This window comes from Canis aureus, chromosome 16, assembly GCF_053574225.1.
Source record: "Canis aureus isolate CA01 chromosome 16, VMU_Caureus_v.1.0, whole genome shotgun sequence".
In the NCBI taxonomy this organism is placed as follows: domain Eukaryota; kingdom Metazoa; phylum Chordata; class Mammalia; order Carnivora; family Canidae; genus Canis; species Canis aureus.
This window is the reverse complement of record NC_135626.1, coordinates 59,300,906-59,322,441: the sequence shown is the minus strand read 5'-3', so window position 1 is coordinate 59,322,441 and position 21,536 is coordinate 59,300,906. Positions and strand designations below refer to the sequence as shown.

Sequence of the window (21,536 nt, the reverse complement as noted above, 5' to 3'; positions counted from 1 at the left end):
GCGCCCGCCGCTCGGCCCGCTGGGAAATGTAGTCCCGCCCGCCCGAGGCACGCAGGCGCGCCGTGAGGAGGGGAGCGGGGCCGAGCCCGCGCGCCCCAGCGAGGGAGGGGCTGTTAAGCGGAACCCGGCGGAGGAGTGGGGAAGCGCGGGGAGGGAGCCCGGCGATGTCGTAGCGGGGTCCGAGAACGCTGGAGACCGCGGGACAAACGGGGGGGCGGGGAGGGAGGAGAAGTAGCCCCTTTGGCAGGGGCGGGAACCTTCTGCGGAGGCCCGAGCAGAAAAGCTGCGTGGAGCTCGCATACTGCCCTGAAAAGAAGGCGGGGCCTGGAAGGGGAGCGCTTCCTGTCCCTCCTGCGGGAGCAGCGCCCGTGCGGCCTCGCAGCCGGAAAGAGCGTTTCGCGGGCTTTCCAACTGCCCGCAAATTCCGCTCCCCCCTCCCAGCCACAGTGACTCCGCGCTTTTCGGCCCGCCCGCCGGGCTCTGCGCAGGCGCGTCGGGCAGGGGCGGGGCGCGTGGCCGCGGAGTTGCGGGGCGGGGAGGGGCGAGCCAATCAGGGGATTCATTTCCGGGTGGCGCGGGCGCCATTTTGTGAGGAGGGATATAAACGGGCGCCAGGGCCGGCCGCCCGCCCAGTTGTTTCTGTGGTGGAGGCGGCGGCTGCGGTGGTTCGCTCGCCTTTCCCGTCCACCGCGTCCGGTCCGGCCTCTCCCAGCGTCTCAACCGCGCGGAAGCCAACTGCCAGAGGCGCGGCGTCGAGCCGGGCTAGTGTGGGGAAACCGCCGCCTCAGCCGAGCGCGCGGGCCCGCCCAGGGCGTTACTAGGTCGGCGCGCAGTCGCGGCCCCCGGCCGGCGCTCCAGAGCCATGAGTTACGGTCGCCCGCCTCCCGATGTGGAGGGCATGACCTCCCTCAAGGTGGACAACCTGACCTACCGCACCTCGCCCGACACCCTGAGGCGCGTGTTCGAGAAGTACGGGCGCGTCGGCGACGTGTACATCCCGCGGGACCGCTACACCAAGGAGTCCCGCGGCTTCGCCTTCGTCCGCTTCCACGACAAGCGCGACGCCGAGGACGCCATGGACGCCATGGACGGGGCGGTGCTGGACGGCCGCGAGCTGCGGGTGCAGATGGCGCGCTACGGCCGCCCGCCGGACTCGCACCACAGCCGCCGGGGCCCGCCGCCCCGCCGCTACGGGGGCGGGGGCTACGGGCGCCGGAGCCGCAGGTAAGCGAGCCGGGGGCACAAAGGTCCGCGCGGACACGTGGCGGTGGCGGCGGTGGCGGCGGCGGCGGCGGCGGCGGGCGGGCGGCGGGCGCGGGGCCGTGGCGGGCGGCCGGGAAATGGCGCCCGGGCGGCGCGGTAATGGCGGCGGGGCGGGCGCAGCACGCGGGCGGGGCGCGGCCCTGGCCCCGATGGCCGCCCTGACTGACGCCCGCCCGCCCGGCCGCCCGCAGCCCTCGGCGACGCCGCCGCAGCCGCTCCCGGAGTCGGAGCCGCTCCCGGTCCCGCAGCCGCTCCCGCTACAGCCGCTCCAAGTCTCGCTCCCGCACTCGCTCGAGGTCGCGGTCCACGTCCAAGTCCAGGTCGGCGCGAAGGTCCAAGTCCAAGTCGTCGTCGGTGTCCAGGTCTCGCTCGCGCTCCCGGTCCCGGTCCCGGTCCAGGAGTCCTCCGCCCGTGTCCAAGAGGGAGTCCAAGTCCAGGTCGCGCTCCAAGAGCCCCCCGAAGTCTCCCGAGGAGGAAGGAGCGGTGTCCTCTTAAGCGAATGGTAATGTCAATGGGGATCCGAGACGCACGGACTCGAACTCAGATGGGGTGTGCAGGAGCTTGTTATGATCCGTGTTAATATAAAGTGGCTCCTGGTGTCGGGAGTGCGGCTGTGAGCTAACTCAGCTTTGGGAGTAATACTGAAGAGAGGGGTCTGCAGAGAGGATGTGCATAAAGCTTAGATATTAATGGCTGTTTCGTAAACTGTTTGAGACCTATTAATGAAAATGACTATTTCTTGCTGTTTTTATCCAACGTCTGCATTTTCCCCTTTAAAGCTGCGGTCTCCTGTTTGATAAAAGAATATTGGCCAGTATTGCAGATTTTAACTGATTTGGCTGATCCTCCAGGGACCAGTTTCTGTGGGCGTGTATTGGAGCAGGTTTGTCTTTAAATGTTAAAGATGCACTATCCTCTTAGCGAAAACGATCAGTTCAACTATTGTTGTACTGACTGGGACTTCATATTCTAACGGATGTGGCAAACGAATTGCAAAAAAGAAGCAATGAACTTTCGGAACCCCAAAAAAGTTTACAGGTATTGCACTGGGTGGGGAAAGGATAGTGTGTCTTTAACTCTCAAATTGTTTGGTCCTATTTTTTAAAAGGAAAGGGCCCTAAGTAGCTCAGATATTCTCAATTGCCAAATGTTTCATTTGAAAACTAAAGATTTATCTTAAAATAGACTGATTTTCTGATTTCAAGTTGTTTTTGTTTGGATACCGTCCTTTTTCTTTTTTTTTTTTTCTTTCTTTTTTTTCCCCCCTTTTCCTTTTTCCCTCCCTTATCATTTTTCACCTTGGTTATTTGGCCAAGATTGCATAAACACAAATTTGTAAAAGCGGATGGTAGCCTTTGTGAAAATTTCCTAATTGGGCCTTTAAAAAACTGATAATGGCTGGGTGGAACCTTTCCGTAACCTACTTGTTTCACCAGAGCCTTAGTAAGTACATGCCTGAAACTGAAACCATGTGCACTTTCAGTCACTTCACAGTAATGGAGGGTAAACTGAACTTTTCTCTTTTCAAACCTAGATGGGTCAACAAGCAACATAACAGAAGACTTGGGGGAGAAGGACCGCACACTCAGTCCATCGAAGAGTCCTTGGAACAAGCAACTGGCTATTGAAAAGGTTATTTTGTAACATTTTGTCTAACTTTTTACTTGTTTTAAGCTTTGCCTCAGGTGGCAAACTTCATTTTATGTGCCATTTTGTTGCTGTTATTCAAATTTCTTGTAATTTAGTGAGGTGAACGACTTCAGATTTCATTATTGGCTTGGATATTTGAGGTAAATTTTCCTTTTTGTTTATATAGTGCTGACTTTTTTTGTTTGAAATTAAACAGATTGGTAACCTAATTTGTGGCCTCCTGACTTTTAAGGAAACGTGTGCAGCCATTACACACAGCCTAAAGCTGTCAAGAGATTGACTCAACATTGCCTTCATTCCTTAAAATTAAAAACCTACAAAAGTCGGTGTAAATTTGTTTGTATATGTTATTTACCTTCAGATCTAAATGGTAATCTGAACCCAAATTTGTATAAAGACTTTTCAGGTGAAAAGACTTGATTTTTTGAAAGGATTGTTTACCAAACACAATTCTAATCTCTTCTCTTGTGTATTTTTGTGCACTAGGCGCAGTTGTGTAGCAGTTGAGTAATGCTGGTTAGCTGTTAAGGTGGCGTGTTGCAGTGCAGAGTGCTTGGCTGTTTCCTGTTTTCTCCTGATTGCTCCTGTGTAAAGATGCCTTGTCGTGCAGAAACAAATGGCTGTCCAGTTTATTAAAATGCCTGACAACTGCACTTCCAGTCACCCGGGCCTTGCATATAAATAACGGAGCATACAGTGAGCACATCTAGCTGATGATAAATACACCTTTTTTTCCCCCCTACCCCCAAAATGGTAAATCTGATCATCTTCATGTATGAACTTAAAATACGGAAAATGTTAAGGAAGCAAAATGGTTTGTAACTTTGTAAGTACTTATAACATGGTGTATCTTTTTGCTCATGAAAATTCTGTACTATAACCATTGTTTCTGTAGTTTAATTAAAACGTTTTCTTGGTGTTAGCTTTTCTCAGAATATGTCTTGGTCTTTTTTCCCCCTCCCTTTATTTGAAAGACCTGTGACCTGTGCAATTTACCTTGTGAATTGTTACTGACTGTACAGTATGAAGGTGAAATGTTTAGTAGTTGACTTTTTTCCCCCTTAAGTTAAAGTGGAAATGCCATTTCAGCACCCATAACCCCTAAAATCAATGCTCTAGGGTAGCACTTCTCTTGAGGTTGTGGATACTCCCTTCTTAGCTTAATTTATGGCCTGTTTTTATTTTTTATTTTTTTAAAGAACAGCCCAAGTCGTTTCTTGTTTGTTTTCTTACAGGCGTGTTAATTTTTGTTTTCATGGCTTTGTAACCCACAAGTGTTGTCTAGGTGACCCATCACAATCTTTAAGGCTGACAGATTTGGACCATCTTCAAATCCAATGTTTTTTTTGTACACCCAAGAAGTTAAAGTGGTCTGAGTCTAGTTGGCATGCCAGGTTGCTAATTAGTATTGACGTCGTCCCAGAACAACCTGTATGTAGGTGGTAATTCAGAGACTGTCCTTTGCAAAGGAGATGACCAGCATTTCAACCGTATGTCTTCCTGGAAGGGCAGATTCTGCTATATCTTCCTTGTCTGCATCAAAAGACTCCAGAGGAATGTGGACACATTTCATATCCCACTTGTAGAGCAAAGCTTCAAGTGACCAGTCAGCACTGAGAAAAAAAAATAAATTGTTTTTTTAAAATCATGCTTTTCCTGTTTTGCTTCAGATATGTTTTCATTTTGTCCTTAAAGTAGGTTATTGCATGAGGAGTAAAGTTTTAATAAAATTGAGAGAGTAAACCAAGATGATGCAGGCTTACCTTCTCACCTGGTAAGTAGACCACAGTTGGACTTTGGGGTTCTTCTGCATCAGAAAGTAGACTGTAGTTAAGATGTCTTCAAAATCTGGGAAGAGAGGACTCTTTAAATGGACTTGTACACATCACCTCTTTAGCCAAATGTACTATTAAAAACCAAAAAAGATTTATTACCTTCTGGTTCAAAGAACACATCAGATGCAAGAATAATATCTTGTGGTGGTAGAGCCAGAAGATCCTGAGACACATGGCCCCATGTCAGTCCAATGACACGCACCTGTGGCAGGTTATTCATTTCACAGCTTTGCCGGCAGATCTCTAGACAGTAAGGCAGCTCTGAACTGTCTGACAGGATTACTTCAGCACCACATTTTGCAGCCATAATTCCTGGAAGGCTCACTCCAGCTCCAATCTAATAAATTTATTAAAGGCTAGCATTTCAAAGTCCTGCTTAGCATTTCAGGGAATTTAGGATCTTAGTTTGCTAAGAACAGCGTCCATGAGGAGCTTGTCATAATCTATAAAATGTGCCACAATGAAGTATTGCTTTACTAGATGAAGCTTAAGCTTTTCAATTGTAGAACTTCTTGGGGGATTCCTCTTAATTGGCTGGGAAGGTTAATTCCCATACAGGGCCCTGTATTCTGCAACTGACAGTATCGCTTTCAAAGTCTGTATCTGGCAGCTTAATTGCTTAATAAGCCCTAGGTAGTTTGGGACACATGTTCTGTCATTTTCAGTTCTCTTAGCTGTCTATAAAGGAGCTCCTAATTATAGGACATGGGGTCTCAAGGTTTGATGAGTGACTTGCATGCACACCTGGCCATTACGGTTGTTACTACTCATTTTAACTGCTTTTATATGGCTATAACTTGACAGGTCTGCAACATGGCTTCCTACAAGGGATTTTCTAGTTGGGCCTTCAAAGTGACTAAGGAATAACCAAAGAATGCCTTTATTAAGTATTGTCTCTTTGGTTAAAACATAAGCTTCCCATTTTCCAGTTCTGAGGATAAGCATAGAGATTCTCAATCTCCCCAAATTGCCACTGATGGGAGGGTCCCTGGGTGGCTCAGTGGTTGAGTGCCTGCCTTCCACCCAGGGCGTGATCCTGGAGACCAGAGATCAAGTCCCACATCAGGCTCCCTGCGTGGAGCCTGCTTCTCCCTCTGCCTGTGTCTCTGCCCCTCTCAATGTCTCTCATGAATGAATAAGTAAATCTTGTAAAAAAATAAATTGCCACTGATATTCAGGCCAGAAGTGCACCAAGTGCCTTCCCACTGTTCATTTATTTACATGGTTTTGCAAAAGTTAAGAGGTGTTACTAAGTTTTGGATTTATCCTCAGCCTTCAGATTTAAGTCTTGTACCATTTCTGCAAACTTGACAATTTCTCCAACCCTTTAGCAGGTTCCTGTCAGGTGGAGTGAGAGAAAGCTTGGGATACTCAAGATTTCCAAAAAATGGAAAAGGCTACTTTATAAGAAACTGCATGTGTCACAGACCCCCGATTACCCTACTGGGTCACCCTGGAAAGATTGCTTTAATGACTGCTTCCATGCCAAGATTCTAGAACTAAGATTAGTCAATGGGCTTCACTTAGAATAATGGTCAGCATAATGTAAAGGGCCAGATATTTTAGTCTCGATGGGACTCCTGTGGTCTCTGGTACATGTTCTTTTTTTAAACAACCTAAAATGTAAAAAGCATTCTTCACTCAAGACTTACAAGTTGGTCAAATCACCCAATTTAAAAATATTTAAACAAAAGTAACAAGCACATAGACTTAAATCTGAACAGGATTTCAGGAAACCTCAAGAGCACTTGTACCTCTAAGACAGCCTTGCCCGGCAGAGATCTTCTGTGAAACCACAGGTACTGAGCCAGGACCACCGCACAGGGCCAAACATACATCCCATATTGGAGATGGAGGACCTGAAAAGAATTTTTTGTATGCCAAAAATAACTCCTCTGCTGGCAGCTGGAATATTTTACAGTCAGAATGCCCAACACTGGCATCTATCACAAAAATGACAGTTCCCTGCTCTCTAGTTCACATCCCAGGAGGTATATGAAACTGCAATACCCTGTGATAAGCACTCTTCATACCCTCATTCGTTCAACATTCATCCAGGCACTTGAGTGGTTTAGTGGGCTAAGGATGTAACTTAGGTTAAGGGTGTAAGGCTCGTAGAATACAGACATCCTACTGGGAAAAGACAAGCCATAAGTAAGCAAATACATTCTTCATTGGTGATAATGCTAACAAACACGAAAACGTGATGTGAGATAGTGGGGGCAGGGAGCAGGAGATAGGGGTGGGGAGACAGTGACCACAAGCTGGCTGTCCTAGATAGGGAGAATGATACAGGCAAAGGCCCTGAAGCAGGAACTAAAAAGCCTCTGGCTGGACCACAGAGGGCGCCGACTGCTGGAGGCAGGGAGGCAGGGTTGTGGTAGGTCAGAGGGAAGGCAGAGACCAGACCAGTGGGGTCTTGCAGGCCATGGGAAGTTCAGCTTTTATTGTAAGGCAGTTAAGAATGTATAGGGACACGTGGGTGGCTCTGGTAGAGCGTCTGCTTCGGCTGGGGGCATGATCCCAGAGTCCCGGGGTTGAGTCCCACATCGGCTCCCTGCGGGGAGCCTGGCTCTCCCTCTGTGTCTCATGGAAAAACAAATATTTTTTTTAAAAATGTATCTGGGGCTTATAATCACGCATTGATTTGGTATGCTAATGAGAGACAATGAGGCTGGGAAGACTTTCAACAAGTTTGAGTGCAGCTCAGTCCTGGAGTCAGGAAGGCAGGCAGCTTACACAGCCTTTGGAGAGAATCGTGAGAGCACAGTATTTAGGGAGGCAAAAAAACGGCTCACACCTTGGCAATGAGCCTGCCTGAGTTCAAGCGCTGGATGTGTAACTTACTAGCTGTGTGACTGCACCCTGTCCATGCTTGTTTCCTCACCTGCAAAACACTATCTCCTCGGGTGACTTGGAAGACTCAGTGCTAACCTAGTATAGCACCCAGCACAAAACAGTCAAGGTGAGCGGTTCTTAAACTGCAAAACTGCAAGTCTTTCCGTTTTCTAGAGCAGAGGGTGCTGCTAGTGGATTGGTTGGAAAGGCCGCTGAAGTGGTAAAAGCATCAAAGGCGAAGGAACTGAAGGTCCAAATTCAAGCAGTCAATTCACTCAACAAAAATATTAGTGCCCTGGAACACATGGGTGGCTCAGTGGTTGAGCATCTGCCTTCAGCTTAGGTCACGATCCCTGGGTTCTGGGATCCAGCCCGGCCTTAGGGGAGCCTGCTTCTCCTCTGCCTGTGTCTCTGCCTCTCTCTCTCCATTTCTCATGGATAAATACATAAAATCTTAAAAAAAAAAAAAAAAAAAGGTTAGTGCATGGGCACTGGTACTAAGCGTAGCAAGTGCAGCCTGAATAAAACGCCTGCCCTGGTAGATTTTACCCGATACAATTAAAGGATTTCTAACCAAAGCAGTGAGTTTGCAAGATTTGGGTGTAAAAGGGTCTTTATTCTCACAGGGAATATTTCCACCTCCTAAACTTGGAAAGAGATCCCAGTGGGGTATTCAACACGACGGCATTTAAAAAACACCAGAAATGGTTTTCGCTTGAGACTTCACCTCCTCTTAGGCGGTTTTTTTTTTTTTTTTTTTTTGGTCTTTAAATGGTTTCTGCTCATGCCTCCCTCATTAGACTGCTGTTAAAGTCGAAACATTGCTACCTCCAAATACTTTAAAAATCCGGATGCATAAGGTATTACTTCTATTATTACAGATTATAGAGTTTGGGGACAGCTGTGAGCTGACAGGAGCAAGTGACGGTCGGCCCAAGAAACTTTATTTGGACAGTGAGGGTGGACTCTCCGATCCTTGGTAAAGCTGAACTAAGAAGCCCTTTAACAAGACCAAAGGAAGCATTTGGTGTCCAAATGCCCCTTTTCTGGCAAGGCCCCCCAAGTGTCTTACTTAGGAGACTGCCAAGGGCTTCACACCGCAGACCTCCCCGCCCTGAGGAGCATCGCCCCAACCCTCCCGACGCCGCCAGGTCGGCTGGACCCGCTCCCGCCCCGGGCGCCCCCGCAGAGGACCCGAGGCGCCCCCCGGCGGCACCCGCCGCACGCACCTGCGGGACGCGGACCTCCAGCACGGCCCCCTCTGCCCCCAGGCCCGGCTCCTCCGAGAACCGAAAGCGCTGGGCCCGGGCCGCATGCCCTCGGAGGTCACGCTCGCCCAGCGGGGAGTCGGGGGCCCCCGGGCCGGCCGGGAGCAGCGACGAGCGCCGGGCTGCCAGGCTGCGCGCGCGGGAAACCCCGAGGCCGGCTGGGGCCGTCTCACTGGCGCCACGTGGCCCTTCGCGGCCCCCGTCGGGTCGGGGCAACTCGACAGGAAGGGCGGGGAAAGCAGCCCTCGGGCGGGGATGCGGCCACGCGGTGAGGAGACACGGGGACGCCAGGCAAAAACGGACACGGAAGACAGGCGGCCTCCGCCGCTCGCCCGCCGGAAACGGGCCGCCGGCGAAGCGCCTCGCCTCCGGAAGTGACGCGAAGACCGGAAGCGGGCGCGGGAGAGGCGGGGCCGCAGTGAGGCGGCTCCTCGTTCGGCGCGACCTTCCCAACATGGCGGAGAGCCGGCGAGTGTGAGGGCGGACCCCGGAGGCGCCCGGACCAATGGCTCACCGCGAGAGGCCGGGGGGCGGGGAAGACGGCAGCCGCGTGCCCAACCCGAGGCCCGGGAGGTGGTTGGGGAGTGAATTTTCTGGAAGGCGACTTTAAAGGCGCCAGGCCGGAGCGAAGGGCGTTTGGGTGCCGCCGCCGCCGCTGCCGCCGCTGCCGCCGCTGCCGCCGCTGCCGCCGCCCGGGTCGGGGAGGGGGCGCGTTGCAAGTAGGAAGCGAGGCGCTCCGAGGCCGTCGCGGGAGCAGCTGGGGACCCCCCCGCAGGATGAACCACAAGAGCAAGAAGCGCATCCGCGAGGCCAAGCGGAGTGCGCGGCCGGAGCTCAAGGACTCGCTGGACTGGACCCGTCACAACTACTACGAGAGCTTCTCGCTGAACCCGGCGGCCGTGGCGGTGAGTGGGCCGGGGTCGCGGGCACCTCCGCACGGCTGCGCCCCGCCCCCCGCCGGTGCCCAGCGCGGCAGCCCCGGGTCCCCAGGGGCTCGCCCGCGCCCCGCGGAGGTCGGGGTCCTCGGGCCCGGGTTCCAGGGCGGCCCCCTTCCTCCCGCGCCGCCGCCCGGAGGCTGACCCCGTTGGCCGTGGAGGCCCACGAGTGGGAGATAAGCCGTTTCCCCTGGTGGGGCGGCGCTGGGTGCGACGTGTCAGTCCACTCGCGGGTCCTTGTGCCTCCCCGCCCCCCTCCACGTCCCCAAGGTAAGCCAGAACGAGAATCTGGCTCCTTAGGTATGTCACTGCTAATTAATCCTGGGGGACGCCTTTTGCTGCCGCCGGACCTTTTTTTTTTTAACTGGGTAGGTCTTTTCTGGTTCAGGATAACGTGGAAAGGGCAGACGCCTTACAGCTGTCGGTGGAAGAATTTGTGGAGCGCTATGAACGACCCTACAAGCCCGTGGTTCTGCTGAACGCCCAAGAGGGCTGGTCTGCGCAGGAGAAGTGGACCCTGGAGCGCCTGAAAAGGAAGTACCGGAACCAGAAGTTCAAGTGTGGCGAGGATAATGACGGCTACTCCGTGAAGATGAAGATGAAATACTACATCGAGTACATGGAGAGCACTCGGGATGACAGCCCCCTCTACATCTTTGACAGCAGCTACGGTGAACACCCTAAAAGAAGGAAACTTCTGGAGGACTACAAAGTGCCCAAGTTTTTCACCGATGACCTCTTCCAGTATGCTGGGGAGAAACGCAGGCCGCCTTACAGGTGAAGTTACCTGGCAGTGAGGCCGTTACAGTCTAACGTACAAGTCTAACTTAGTGTGTGTCACCTGAGCTCAGTCAGCTGATCTTTCTCCATAGCAGTGAGTGGTTCTCCTGGGCTGCACATGAAGCTTATTTAGGGGGGGGTGACTGCTGCCTGCGCAGGTCCTACAGCCACAGACTGGTTTCACTGGTCTGGGTTGCCACTTGGGCATTAGGATTTCTGAAGGCTCCCCAGGTGACTCAAACGTGCAACCAAAGTTAAACTAACACTCATCTTTGAGGGAAGTTTTAATAGTTAAAGCCCAGTGGTAATAAGCCACATCAGTGATTTTTTTTTTCTTCTGTTATGGAGCATTTCAGACATTCAGCGTTTCTGCGTAGCAGGATTTTTGTAGTACCTGAAATAAAGAGCACATTGGGGGCACTTGGGTGGCTCAGTTGGTTAAGCGCTTGTCTTCAGCTCAGGTCATGATCTCAGGGTCCTGGGATCCAGCCCCACATTGGGCTCTGCACTCAGTGGGAAATCTTCTCTCTTCCCCTGCTTGTTCTGTCTCTCTAATAAATAAAATCTTAAAAAAAAAAAAAAGCACAACATATAAAACTAAGAACTTGTGATTTTGTAGTATGTGAACAGTTAAGTTACTCTTTGTATCTTGGTTGTTTTCACTCCTTAGGTGGTTTGTGATGGGGCCACCACGCTCTGGAACCGGAATTCACATCGACCCTCTGGGAACCAGTGCCTGGAATGCCTTAGTTCAGGGCCACAAGCGCTGGTGCCTGTTTCCTACCAGCACGCCTAGGGAGCTCATCAAGGTGACCCGTGAAGAAGGAGGGAACCAGCAAGATGAAGCCATTACCTGGTTTAGTATCATTCATCCCCGGACACAGCTTCCTACTTGGCCACCTGAATTCAAACCCCTGGAAATCTTACAAAAACCAGGAGAGACTGTCTTTGTACCAGGTATAGATGAAATGAGAGGAATTACATTCTTTGATTTCATTTTTTTGGTCATTTGGGGGCACAAGGGTATATATAGAGAAGGAGTCAAACAAGTCCATCTGCATGCTGATTCTTTTTTTTTTTTTTTTTTTTTTTTTTTAAAATTTTATTTATTTATGATAGTCACATAGAGAGAGAGAGAGAGAGGCAGAGACACAGGCAGAGGGAGAAGCAGGCTCCATGCACCTGGAGCCTGACGTGGGATTCGATCCCGGGTCTCCAGGATCACGCCCTGGGCCAAAGGCAGGCGCCAAACCGCTGCGCCACCCAGGGATCCCTGCATGCTGATTCTTAATGAACTCCCTGATGCCCAGCTTGGACAGTGATGTGCTGCTGTGTTGTCAAGTGGTTAGGGGGCTACTGTCCCATTTTTCTTGTAACCTGCAGATACGGTGCCTATTGATAAACTTTATGTGAGGATTATATTCATTTTTATGCCTAGCAGTTTTCTGGTGTCCCTGTGGATGTGCAGTGACTTGTGCATATTTCTGTAAATTGAGTTTTCAATACAGTGTGGCACTGGCCAGTTGAGCCAGGAAATAACTTGGGGCCAATGCAGCAAGTCCCACACTTGAAAACTGTTAGTTTTGGTAGATTAAGTGTTAAGAGCAAGGGTATTTAATTTTTCTTTTAAGATTTTATTTATTTATTTATGAGAGACAGAGAGAGGCAGAGACACAGGCAAAGGGAGAAGCAGGGGAGAGGAGGGTGGGGGGGAATGGGTGACGGGCACTGAGGGGGGCACTTGATGGGATGAGCACTGGGTGTTATTCTGTACGTTGGTAAATTGAACACCAATAAAAAATAAATTTATTATTAAAAAAAAAAAGAGGGAGAAGCAGGCTCCCTGCAGGGAGCCCAGTGTGGGACTCGATCTCACGACCCTGGGATCACGACCTGAGCTAATGGCAGACTCTCAACCACTGAGCCACCCAGTGCCCCACAAGGCTATTTGGTATTATAGGAGGTAGGTGTTCTCCTCTTAGAAGCCAAAGAACTTGCTGCCTTTACAGTTTTAATCACCGTTTTGATCACCGTTTTGAATTAAAAGGGGTCAACACACTTTTTCTGTGAAGGGCAGAGAGTAAATATTTTAAGCACCGTGGACCAGACAGCATCTGTTCCAACTGCTCAGCTCTGCCTGTGGAGCAGAAAAGCAGCCGTAGACAGTCCAGAAATGAACAGGCATGGCTGTGCTCCAGTAGAACTTTATATAAATTGCTTGTGATTCCTGGATCAGGAGAACCATTGACCACTCTGGGTCTGATGTTTCTGAGTGTCTACTCATCTCACCTATAGATAGGAATCCTCTATTCATGAAGCTTATGTTATTTGTGGTTGTGTATAGACCCAAACCCTGCTTAACTGTTTCCTCGTTGGATTTCAGGAGGCTGGTGGCACGTCGTCCTTAATCTCGACACCACCATTGCCATCACCCAGAATTTTGCCAGCAGCACCAATTTCCCTGTTGTATGGCACAAGACGGTAAGAGGGAGACCAAAGTTATCGAGGAAATGGTATAGGTGAGAGACATTTTTTTCTCATTTCTGCTTTGTTCCGATTCCTACCCCAGAGGTGAAGTGGAAGGAGTCCACTGCTGCAGTAACGTGTGCTGATCTTAGGCCTGGGAGAGCTGGGGTACAAAAGCTCACGGGCAGAGGAGAGTGGGTCCAAGGTCAGGACTAGTTCTCAGGATGCTTGCCAGCCTCGAGGTGTGACAGGCTAAGACTCTGCATGTTTGATCAGTCAGTCAAAACGTGGTCATAATTGGGATTGGTCCTCATTTTCTGTTTCTTTTTTGTTTTCTGCTTTGGTTTTGTTTTGTTTTCCCCAAAGCTAGCGCTAGCAAAGGAAGCCTTTTTGTTTGGGTTTTATTTTGGTTCATTCTTTTTCTTACTCAGAAGCATTATTCCCCTTTGAACTTATTACCTTCAGTTCTTGTGAGTGAGGTGACTGCCCTGGAGACTTAGCTCCTCTGTTTATCCACAGAACAGATACAGCACGGGCAGCGGCAGTGCAAGCCACCCCCAGCCACCCCGTGCCACTGTGTCCCAACCCTGACCTGGAGGGACCAGCTCTCGGGGTAAGAGAGGGATCCTGGCTTGGTCAGTGCTCAGCCTCCCTGCTGAGAGGGCCAGCAAGGGTGGTGGCTTTGTTCTCCCCGGACTCTCGGGCACCTGAGGCCCACTTACTCCATCCCATAGGCCGCTGTGTGCTGTGATAGGGTCATTTTAAAGGCCTTAACCATACAGCTGGTCTTTTGTCCCTGGTTAGAGTGGATGCCAAATCAGGTCCCTAAGGGGAGGGCTGCTGCCTCTGAAAGTCCAGTTCAGTTTTATCTTCAAGTGAGGGGGACCCTCTCTGTTGCTTGGCACTTCTTGTTTCTCACAAACCTAATTGTTGCTACTCTTACGAATAGAATTTAACCAAGCCCAACTGCAGTCACTCAGTGCTGTGTCGTGGAAAGGAAGGGTTTTAAAAATCAGCTAGGAAAGGTTCAGGAAAACAAGGAAGAGAGACTCTTTCTCCCAGGTGGGGGAAAAATAAAATAAGACTAACTCAGGGCAACTTTGCCTCACACGTTGGCAGCACGGCTGGCTCCTATGCGAAGGTCGTAGTAACTTGTGTGCAGCTAGTTCGCCTTTTCAGAAAAGCCTGAGCAGCATGTTTAGGGCTTTTGTTCCCAGCCTGTGGATTCGTGTGTCCTCACCACTGTCCAGCACCCATTCTGAGCCAGGGCACCTGACATTCCCAGGTGCTTCTGAGAGAGACAGGCCTCAGCGTTGAGTCCGGGTTGTTGTGCGCGGGCTTCATTGCCGGTCCCAGCACTGGGAACAATGTTTCTTGTCTCTCAGGATCTTGAAGCAAGAGCACCCCGAGTTGGCGGTCCTGGCCGACTCTGTTGACCTTCAGGAGTCCACAGGTATTGCCTCGGACAGCTCCAGTGACTCCTCCAGCTCCTCCAGCTCCAGCTCGTCGGACTCGGACTCCGAGGTGAGGCCTTGCTTCCTTCCCAGGCCTTCAGGGCAAGGCGCCCCGGCAAAACCAGTGGTGGCTCTCCCTCCTCCTGTCTGGGAAGGAGAAAAGCGTGAACATTTTCCGCTTTCTTCCAAGAACTTCGACCGCCACCATCTCTGCCACGTGGTGAATTTTAGCCGTATTATAGCCTTGTGTGTGTGCACACATGCGCATATCCTTGCAGTAGCCTCAAGAGATAAAAGGAGTACTTGGGGATTTCGTTAAGTGAACCACCCAGGATCACATAGCTTGTGAACGGCAGTATGGGGATTCGAACTTGGAGCATTGTCACCTCAAAGCTCATGTTGAGAATTGTCCCTGTGGGTGTCAGTTGTAAGCCTGGCAGCTCAGCAAATTCAGTGGCTTGTTAGAAGCTAACGTCACATTGGGGAAGAGGAACCTGTGCCCTTAGCAGATGAAATAAATTCCTGTCATAGCACTTTGCATAATCGGTTGATTTGGGGTTTTGCCAGGGGGCAAGTGGGGGGTGAATGTTACATGCTGTTACTTCTTGCTTCCCCCCCTCGGGGTCTGTGCAAGTGCAGTCAGAGTGCACAATGCAATCTCCAAATGCTGTCTGTAAAATGTTCTTAGAGCCTTGATTTCAAACAATCCCTCTGTTGGAGACTGCTGGAAAGACACCTGGTACCTGAGGGAAGTTGCAGTGTTTGGGGAGGAACACCAGAGGGAGATGGATATTTGGACTGTGTTGCAGAGCTGTCATAAACGGCCGCTTCACTCTGGGAGGGCACGGACAGCATTTGTGCTATCTCTCGAGGTTGGATGTTTACAGACAAAATGGGTTGCATCTAATTGAGTTCCTGTTTTTTTCCCCTGTGTCCAGTGTGAGTCTGGGTCTGAAGGTGATGGCACAATGCACCGCAGGAAGAAGCGGAGGACGTGCAGCATGATGGGAAATGGGGACACCACCTCCCAGGATGACTGTGTGAGCAAAGAACGCAGCTCCTCCAGGTGACCACGCACGGCTGTTGTCTGTGTAGAAGGACATGCCCCCAGCGAGGGGCAGGGCCCTGGGGAGGGCAGCCTTCTGAAGCTGCAGACAAGGGGAGGGCCGGAGAAAGCCAGAGAACAAGGATGCCCTCGGAATAGGAGTCCGTTCACTTAGCATTTGCTGCAGTAGCTTCTTTCTCTGCTACCAATGCAAAGTAATGTGGCTTATTTTATGCATAAAGGCAAGAATCTATGTGGATGGTGCCAAGGAAACCCTTAACATTATTTAATAAAAATTCAATCCATTTTACATCCTTGAAACTTTTGTCCTTGGAGAATCCCAGAACCTCCCCTGTGGTGTTGTGGGAAAGCAGTGACTCCACTGGTGTGTACCCTTGATGGGGAAGTGGTGGTTACGGCCTAAGTGAAGGTACCCGGTGTCTCCTGAGAGCCTGAGGTGTGGCCTCCTGCTTTTCCCCCCACTTGCCATTGTCGCTTTGAGCACTCACATCAAGTGAGGCAGCCGTGAAGAGCTCAGTTATAGGAGGTTTTTGTCACATCTCCCGTGTCTCTTGATTTGCACCAGATTGGGTCTAAATAAGTTAAAACTCACAAAGTTAGTGAAGCAGTCCCTCTGCCAGCATGTGCCCTTGCAGGGGTACGTGATGGGCTTACAGTGAGGTCTGGAGCCAGAGCCCCTTCTCATTTGCGAGCCGCAGTGTGCCAGGCAGTGGTGGTCAGCAGGAGGGTCCCGGGAGGAGTTCAGTACTGAAGCTTGTGCGGCTCCCAGTGTCTGAAGGCCTGGCCTGCCTGCCGCGGGTGGCGTTCCTGCTGTGTTCTTTGTGTGTCTGAGCAGCTGGCTGTTTTCTCACCTGTCTGAGGAAAGCTGGGGACCTGCATGCCTTGCTGTTCGTTGTCCTCTTTCTCCACAGTCAGGCTAGAATTCTGCAGGAAGTTCAGGTGTCCTAGTCACAGGAATTGATGGGACTAGACTATGCATTTCTGAACCCGGTTCTCTTCACAGCCGTTGTTAGATTTCTCTTCTTGCTTTTTAGAGATGTTTCTGTTATAAATTCCCCCCACCGGCGAAATGTGCCTTTGTAACGTGTAAGAAAAGGGTTTAGGGACAGCCCTGCCCTGAGTTGCACACAGGGTCCTGGGGTTCTGCTTTAACATTGCCTTCCAGCTTCGCACCGGCTGTGCTGTCTACATGCTGATTACAGGCAGTTGTACTTTCCTTGGCAGGATTAGGGACACTTGTGGAGGCCGGGCTCACCCCTGAGCAAATAAAGAGACTCTCCCTGAGGTGGCTCCTGTGTACGCTGTTGGCGGCCACCTGACTCAGTTTTCACGTCTTCTGCTCCCACCTTCTCCTTTGTCTTCTTTGAATTTGGATAATCCTTCTCTGGTCCAAGCTTCTGTCTTCGGTCAAATGCTGTTTTTACTGCTTACTAAGAATAGATGGTCAAGAAGTGTCAAAACTCAGCAAGCTCAGTGAAACACGAAACACTGAAGGCTGCCGTGCTGTTGGGTGAGGAGGCCTATGCTGTCTCACTTACACCATGACCTCGAGGCTGCAGGGCTGAGATCCCTTGAGTATCTCACTGCGTGTGATAACCTCCCGACGTGGGTAAGGAACCTCTGCTCTCCGAGAGCCGGCTGTGCACAAGCAGGCCCCGAAGGGTGAGTGGACTTGGATTCGTGTGTGAGCCAATTACACATAAAAAGTGCCGCGCATGTGCCACTTCCCTGTCACTGTCCCAAAGCCGCACTCCCTGGCAGTGACCCAGCCAGCAAGTGCAGTGCCGCTCACTGCTGCGAGCGCTGTCTTTGGACACATTTCCTTCTCACCACCATCAGAGAGGCTCTTAAATTTAAGCAGTGTGTTCGTATAGTGTATTTTGGGGGAGGGATGACATATCAGGGTTTTTGTTTAGGAACAGTATGGGAATGGTGTTTGGTGTGTTTTATCACAGAATTTAAATTATGAATAGGGCCAACTTCTAACAGATGTGTCCTGTTCTTTCCTACCATGTGATCCATAAGGCAGGAGCTCTCTGTAAGAGACTTCACGATTAGTGCCCTTATTTGTTTGACCAGCAGACGAGAGGTGGGTGGCTTGTGCTACATGTCTGGAAATAAATCCATATATGGTGCTTCCAGTCTTTGGGATCTGTTTAGGATTCTAATTACTCTGGTATGAATACTTGGGATTGACCAGCAGTTTCCATTACTTGCTCTCTCAACTCACCTGCTTGCCTTAATTGGTCCCTAAATTCATCTAAATTTAAATAAAAGTAAGGGGGGGCTTGTCAAGGATATTTCCAGTGGAGAGGACTGAGCAGCATGTCCTGTTCTGGATGGGAGTGTAGGTAAAGGCATTAGCAGCCAGAGGGCAGCAAGAGCTCTCACTGGGGAGTGTTTGGGAGGAGCAGAGGAGTGTGTGCAGACATCCTGGAGTTGTATGGTTCCTCCCTCAACATGGGTATAATCTGGGGAATTCAGATCTCTTCTGTGCAAAAGTCCTATTTTTAACAGACTGATTATCATTTCATGACACTACCTCAGTCACGTGGCTTTCCTCTAGGAGGCTGATCCCTTATTTTGCCATAGTCAGTTCTCATTTGCGTTCTCAAATGCCAATCCAGATGTGTGGCCAGATTGGATGGAAAACATCTACTGCCTTCATCGGTGCCTGTCACCTGCCCCAACGTGCTGCTCTCCTCTTCCCCACCAGGCTACAGGGGCTTAGGCTCTTGCTTCCAGGGTCTGTTTGGGTGTGCATAAAGTCAAACCCCAAATTTATCATTTCTTTGTGTTAACAAGGTGTTCCTCCGTCTCCTTTTTCAAATTTTCTTGCCATCTTCCAAAATGGTTTTTTCTTTTCCCTATATTGCTAAGGGGCTGTCACACCTTCTCAAATCCATACCAACTTCTCTCTGAACTTCAGTTTAAAGAAAAAAAAAAAAATCTAAAGGCCATTCGCCGCCAGGGGGCGTGGTAGGACACTTTTGCAGTGGCTGGGATGCCGAGGTTAGAAGTTTGAATTGGAGAGATGAGCCTTCCCCAGAGGCCAACGGTGTTCCTGTTTGACAAACCATATCCAGAAATGAGGGCTCCAGCCCATCTGACAGGCCCGCAGTCACCTCACCGGAAAGCATCTGGATCACACGGGTTACATGCTGCCGTTCGGCTCTTACCACCCCGTGAGTGACCATGGGGCAGGGCAGTCTTTGTTTAGCTATGCCAGAGATTCAATACCTTCCCCCTGCCCACCTCCCAGCCCCGGCCCCTTTTATCGTCCCTGTGGCCCAGCCAAGCACACCATTATGGAAATAAAGCAGGGATGAGTTGGGGAAACCGTGAGAGAGGAGTGCCGTGATGACTGGATGCTGGGGATGAAGTAGGAAATGGGAACCAGGGGCCCATCTGTTCTGGAGTTAACCTTTTAACCCACCTGGCCTGAGCTCCCCCTTTGAGTGGTGTCAACAGCTTAGTAAGGGCAAGAACACAACATGAAACTTCTTAGGGATTCTTCTGCCAACTGAAAACCAACAAGCTGGCTCCTGGAAGAAGGGCTCTTGGACCAGTAGCTACTGATAGGGAGCAGGGTTCATGAAGACAGTGAGGGGCAGGGGAGGCTCTGGGCTTTGGGAACAAGCACCAAAGACTTATCATCATCCTGAAGTATCCAGCCTGCACACAGGCCTCCCTGGGGTCAGTAGTAGTGCTGGGATATTCAGGGTGACACCTTTGAGGGGAGAGCCACCGAACAGGGACGTTGTTCCTGTTTGGCTCAGGCTTACAGATGCCCACTTACCAATCATCCAAGCATTCAGCCTGTGTTTGAGTGCCAGGCACTGTTCTAGGTGCTGGAGATGCAGCAGTGACAAGCTCAGGTCCCCCTCCTTATGGAGCTGAAAGACTGAGTGCGCCATGCATGGTTCCCAACGGTCGCTGGTCAGAGTAGGTGGAGTCAGGCACATCCATTTCCACGACCAGAAAAGTAAGTTCAGACCTTACTAAATTCAGGTTTATGAGACCTTCATAAAAGAACATAATTAACATCATAGCTATGTTCTCAGCTTAGTGTTTGGTTTCTCTCTAAATTAGCTGAAGATATTTAAGGATTGGCAAGAAAGTTGCTGGTATAAGTGCTTTATGAAGTTACTAGAGGTTCAGCCTGGATATGATTTAGGACTTTAGACAAGAGTGTGAGATGGAATAGGAGTTTTCCAGTAAATGTTGTAAAAAGTGCTTTCTAGGACGTAGGCGTGTACGTGCGCAGCTATAGGTTCCTTGAATTGTGTGTAGCGTTTCCACAAATAAGTTGTCATGTGCGTGCTGGGTACTGCTGATGGTTTCCTGTGGAGTCTGGTGTCTCCTCACACTCCCCCCTCCCTGCCTTCTGTCAAGATGTTCCACTGATGTTACATTATATACAGCAAAACGAGATGAACCTCGCACCCCAGCCCCCTTGGGTGGTGGCTCTTGACTTTTGTCTCATCATCCTTAATTCAAAAACTTGAGACATCTAGCCCCCACTGAATGTCCCATGAGAACTGGCCCGGCCTGCTGTCTCCAAGGGGACTGGACAGTGCAGAAGAATTGGGACTGTGCCGAGTCCTTGTGCCTCTTGCAGCTGTCACCTAGACACCCAGCAGCCTGCTGCGCCTGCTTTCATCTCGCCGGGGGCTTCGCCACCGGATGCCTGTGGCTCTGCCATTTGATTGGTATTTTTAACTTTCACTTGGATGAAACTTGTTCATCATTTTAAATAAAGCAACTTGATTTGGAGTTGGGGTTTTTTTTTTTCCTTGTTCTTGTTTCTTTTCATTATTCATCTGATAGTGAATACAGAATGTAACTAAGTTAGTACAATGGGCCCTCTTAAAAGTATACTTTCAAACAGTGAAGGCAGGGGACAGAAAAGAAGGCCCTCTTTGGCTGAAAGTCATCCCCATCCCGGGGGTGGGGGTGGGGGTGGGGGGCAAAGGCCATAGCCAAGACAGGAGCCCATTCCACATTTTATAGCTACAGGGCATTTTTCATGAACCACCACTGAAATTCCTTGTGCTGGCACCCCTGACTATGATGTGGAGCAGCAGGACCAAACTCCCCCTCTTCCTGGAAGCCTGCAGTCATAACTGGAGCTCAAGAGGAAGCCTGAGCACTTACCGGTGTCTTCCACTTCAACAGCTGTCCATCTAGCTTCCTGGCTTACACCAGCTATCAGCTCAGGCACTGTAATTTTTCCAAAAGCAATAAATGTATCCTAAGCAGAAACTGGCACCCTGTTTTTTCAACTGGTACCTGACAAACTGCCCTGTGTTTACTGGAAATGGGAAAGACAATTTTTTGGTTACAGCATATTTATCTCAAACACAGTGTTCAGCCACAGAGCCCTGGAAGGATCTGGAGAAACAAAACCAGTAAACTTCCCTTCATTCCACCCTCCCAAACACGGAGGATTACTCCCAGAGAAGTCAGTAGGGGCCCTTGAAGCTGAATTCCAGAAAGCAGCCTTTGCGGGGCTGCCACGTTCCGGGGAGGCTTGTGTTGGAGGCTGCTGGTCTCAGGCCGGAAGGGGCATTCGCCGGCCAGGAACTGGAAGTGCCCCCCCGCCCCCCCCCAAAAAAAATGCTGTGGCCGAGAGTAAGCGGGGTTCACGTTCGCTGTTCACCGTCTTACAGGCCAGTCGGGTGCCAGGGTTTGGGTGAGCCTTCCCGGCCTGTCGGGGCCTCCGCGTTCCCCAACCTGCGCCCCCAGAGGGCTGGAGGCGCGGAAATGATGCTGAAAGTGACCAGAAGCGAAGGGCGCCTGAGAAAAGAGCGTTTCGAGCTGGTTTCCAAAACCAATCTGAGCGCAAAGCGCCAAGCCCGCCCGGTGCGGGCGGCGCGGGCCTCCTCCGGCCTCGGGAGCGCCGCCCCGGGGTCGGGGGCGCGGGGGGCGCGGGGGGCGGGGCGCGGCGGGGGCTCCGCCCCGGGGCGGGGCGCGGGCGG

General features: G+C 50.9%; 3 protein-coding genes across 12 annotated transcripts; 2 read left to right on the top strand and 1 right to left on the bottom strand.

The window, feature by feature from the left end:
• The first annotated feature begins 578 nt into the window (after positions 1-578).
• Positions 579-4,561, top strand: SRSF2 (serine and arginine rich splicing factor 2). Of its 6 annotated transcripts, none has more exons than XR_013354981.1 (5): positions 579-1,224; positions 1,455-1,765; positions 2,043-2,146; positions 2,798-2,895; positions 3,400-4,561. XR_013354981.1 is itself a non-coding variant. In XM_077854370.1 (3 exons), exons 1-2 carry the CDS (start codon positions 863-865, stop codon positions 1,756-1,758), a joined length of 666 nt encoding a protein of 221 aa, XP_077710496.1. In that variant the 5' UTR covers positions 583-862; the 3' UTR covers positions 1,759-1,765; positions 2,798-4,561. The 6 variants fall into 6 exon arrangements, 1 of the variants encoding a protein (XP_077710496.1); XR_013354980.1 differs by having other exon boundaries at positions 2,043-2,301; XR_013354978.1 differs by having other exon boundaries at positions 2,798-4,561.
• METTL23 (methyltransferase 23, arginine) lies at positions 2,377-9,216 on the bottom strand. 3 transcript variants are annotated; one of them, XM_077854373.1, is made up of 5 exons: positions 8,816-9,216; positions 6,503-6,607; positions 4,848-5,085; positions 4,677-4,761; positions 2,377-4,526 (listed from the first exon to the last, which is right to left on the bottom strand). In XM_077854373.1, the coding sequence occupies exons 2-5, from the start codon at positions 6,584-6,586 to the stop codon at positions 4,361-4,363; spliced, it is 573 nt and encodes a 190-aa protein (XP_077710499.1). In that variant the 5' UTR covers positions 6,587-6,607; positions 8,816-9,216; the 3' UTR covers positions 2,377-4,360. The 3 variants fall into 3 exon arrangements, with proteins under 3 accessions (XP_077710499.1, XP_077710500.1, XP_077710501.1); XM_077854374.1 differs by lacking the exon at positions 8,816-9,216 and having other exon boundaries at positions 4,848-4,991; positions 6,503-6,604; XM_077854375.1 differs by lacking the exon at positions 8,816-9,216 and having other exon boundaries at positions 6,520-6,604.
• Positions 9,217-9,493: 277 nt separating this feature from the next.
• JMJD6 (jumonji domain containing 6, arginine demethylase and lysine hydroxylase) lies at positions 9,494-20,331 on the top strand. Of its 3 annotated transcripts, none has more exons than XR_013354976.1 (7): positions 9,494-9,759; positions 10,178-10,566; positions 11,240-11,526; positions 12,953-13,088; positions 13,555-13,648; positions 14,421-14,559; positions 15,428-15,555. XR_013354976.1 is itself a non-coding variant. In XM_077854368.1 (7 exons), the coding sequence occupies exons 1-7, from the start codon at positions 9,631-9,633 to the stop codon at positions 16,814-16,816; spliced, it is 1,245 nt and encodes a 414-aa protein (XP_077710494.1). In that variant the 5' UTR covers positions 9,495-9,630; the 3' UTR covers positions 16,817-20,331. The 3 variants fall into 3 exon arrangements, 2 of the variants coding, with proteins under 2 accessions (XP_077710495.1, XP_077710494.1); XM_077854368.1 differs by lacking the exon at positions 13,555-13,648 and adding an exon at positions 16,780-20,331 and having other exon boundaries at positions 9,495-9,759; XM_077854369.1 differs by lacking the exon at positions 15,428-15,555 and having other exon boundaries at positions 13,560-13,648.
• The last annotated feature ends 1,205 nt before the right edge of the window (positions 20,332-21,536 follow it).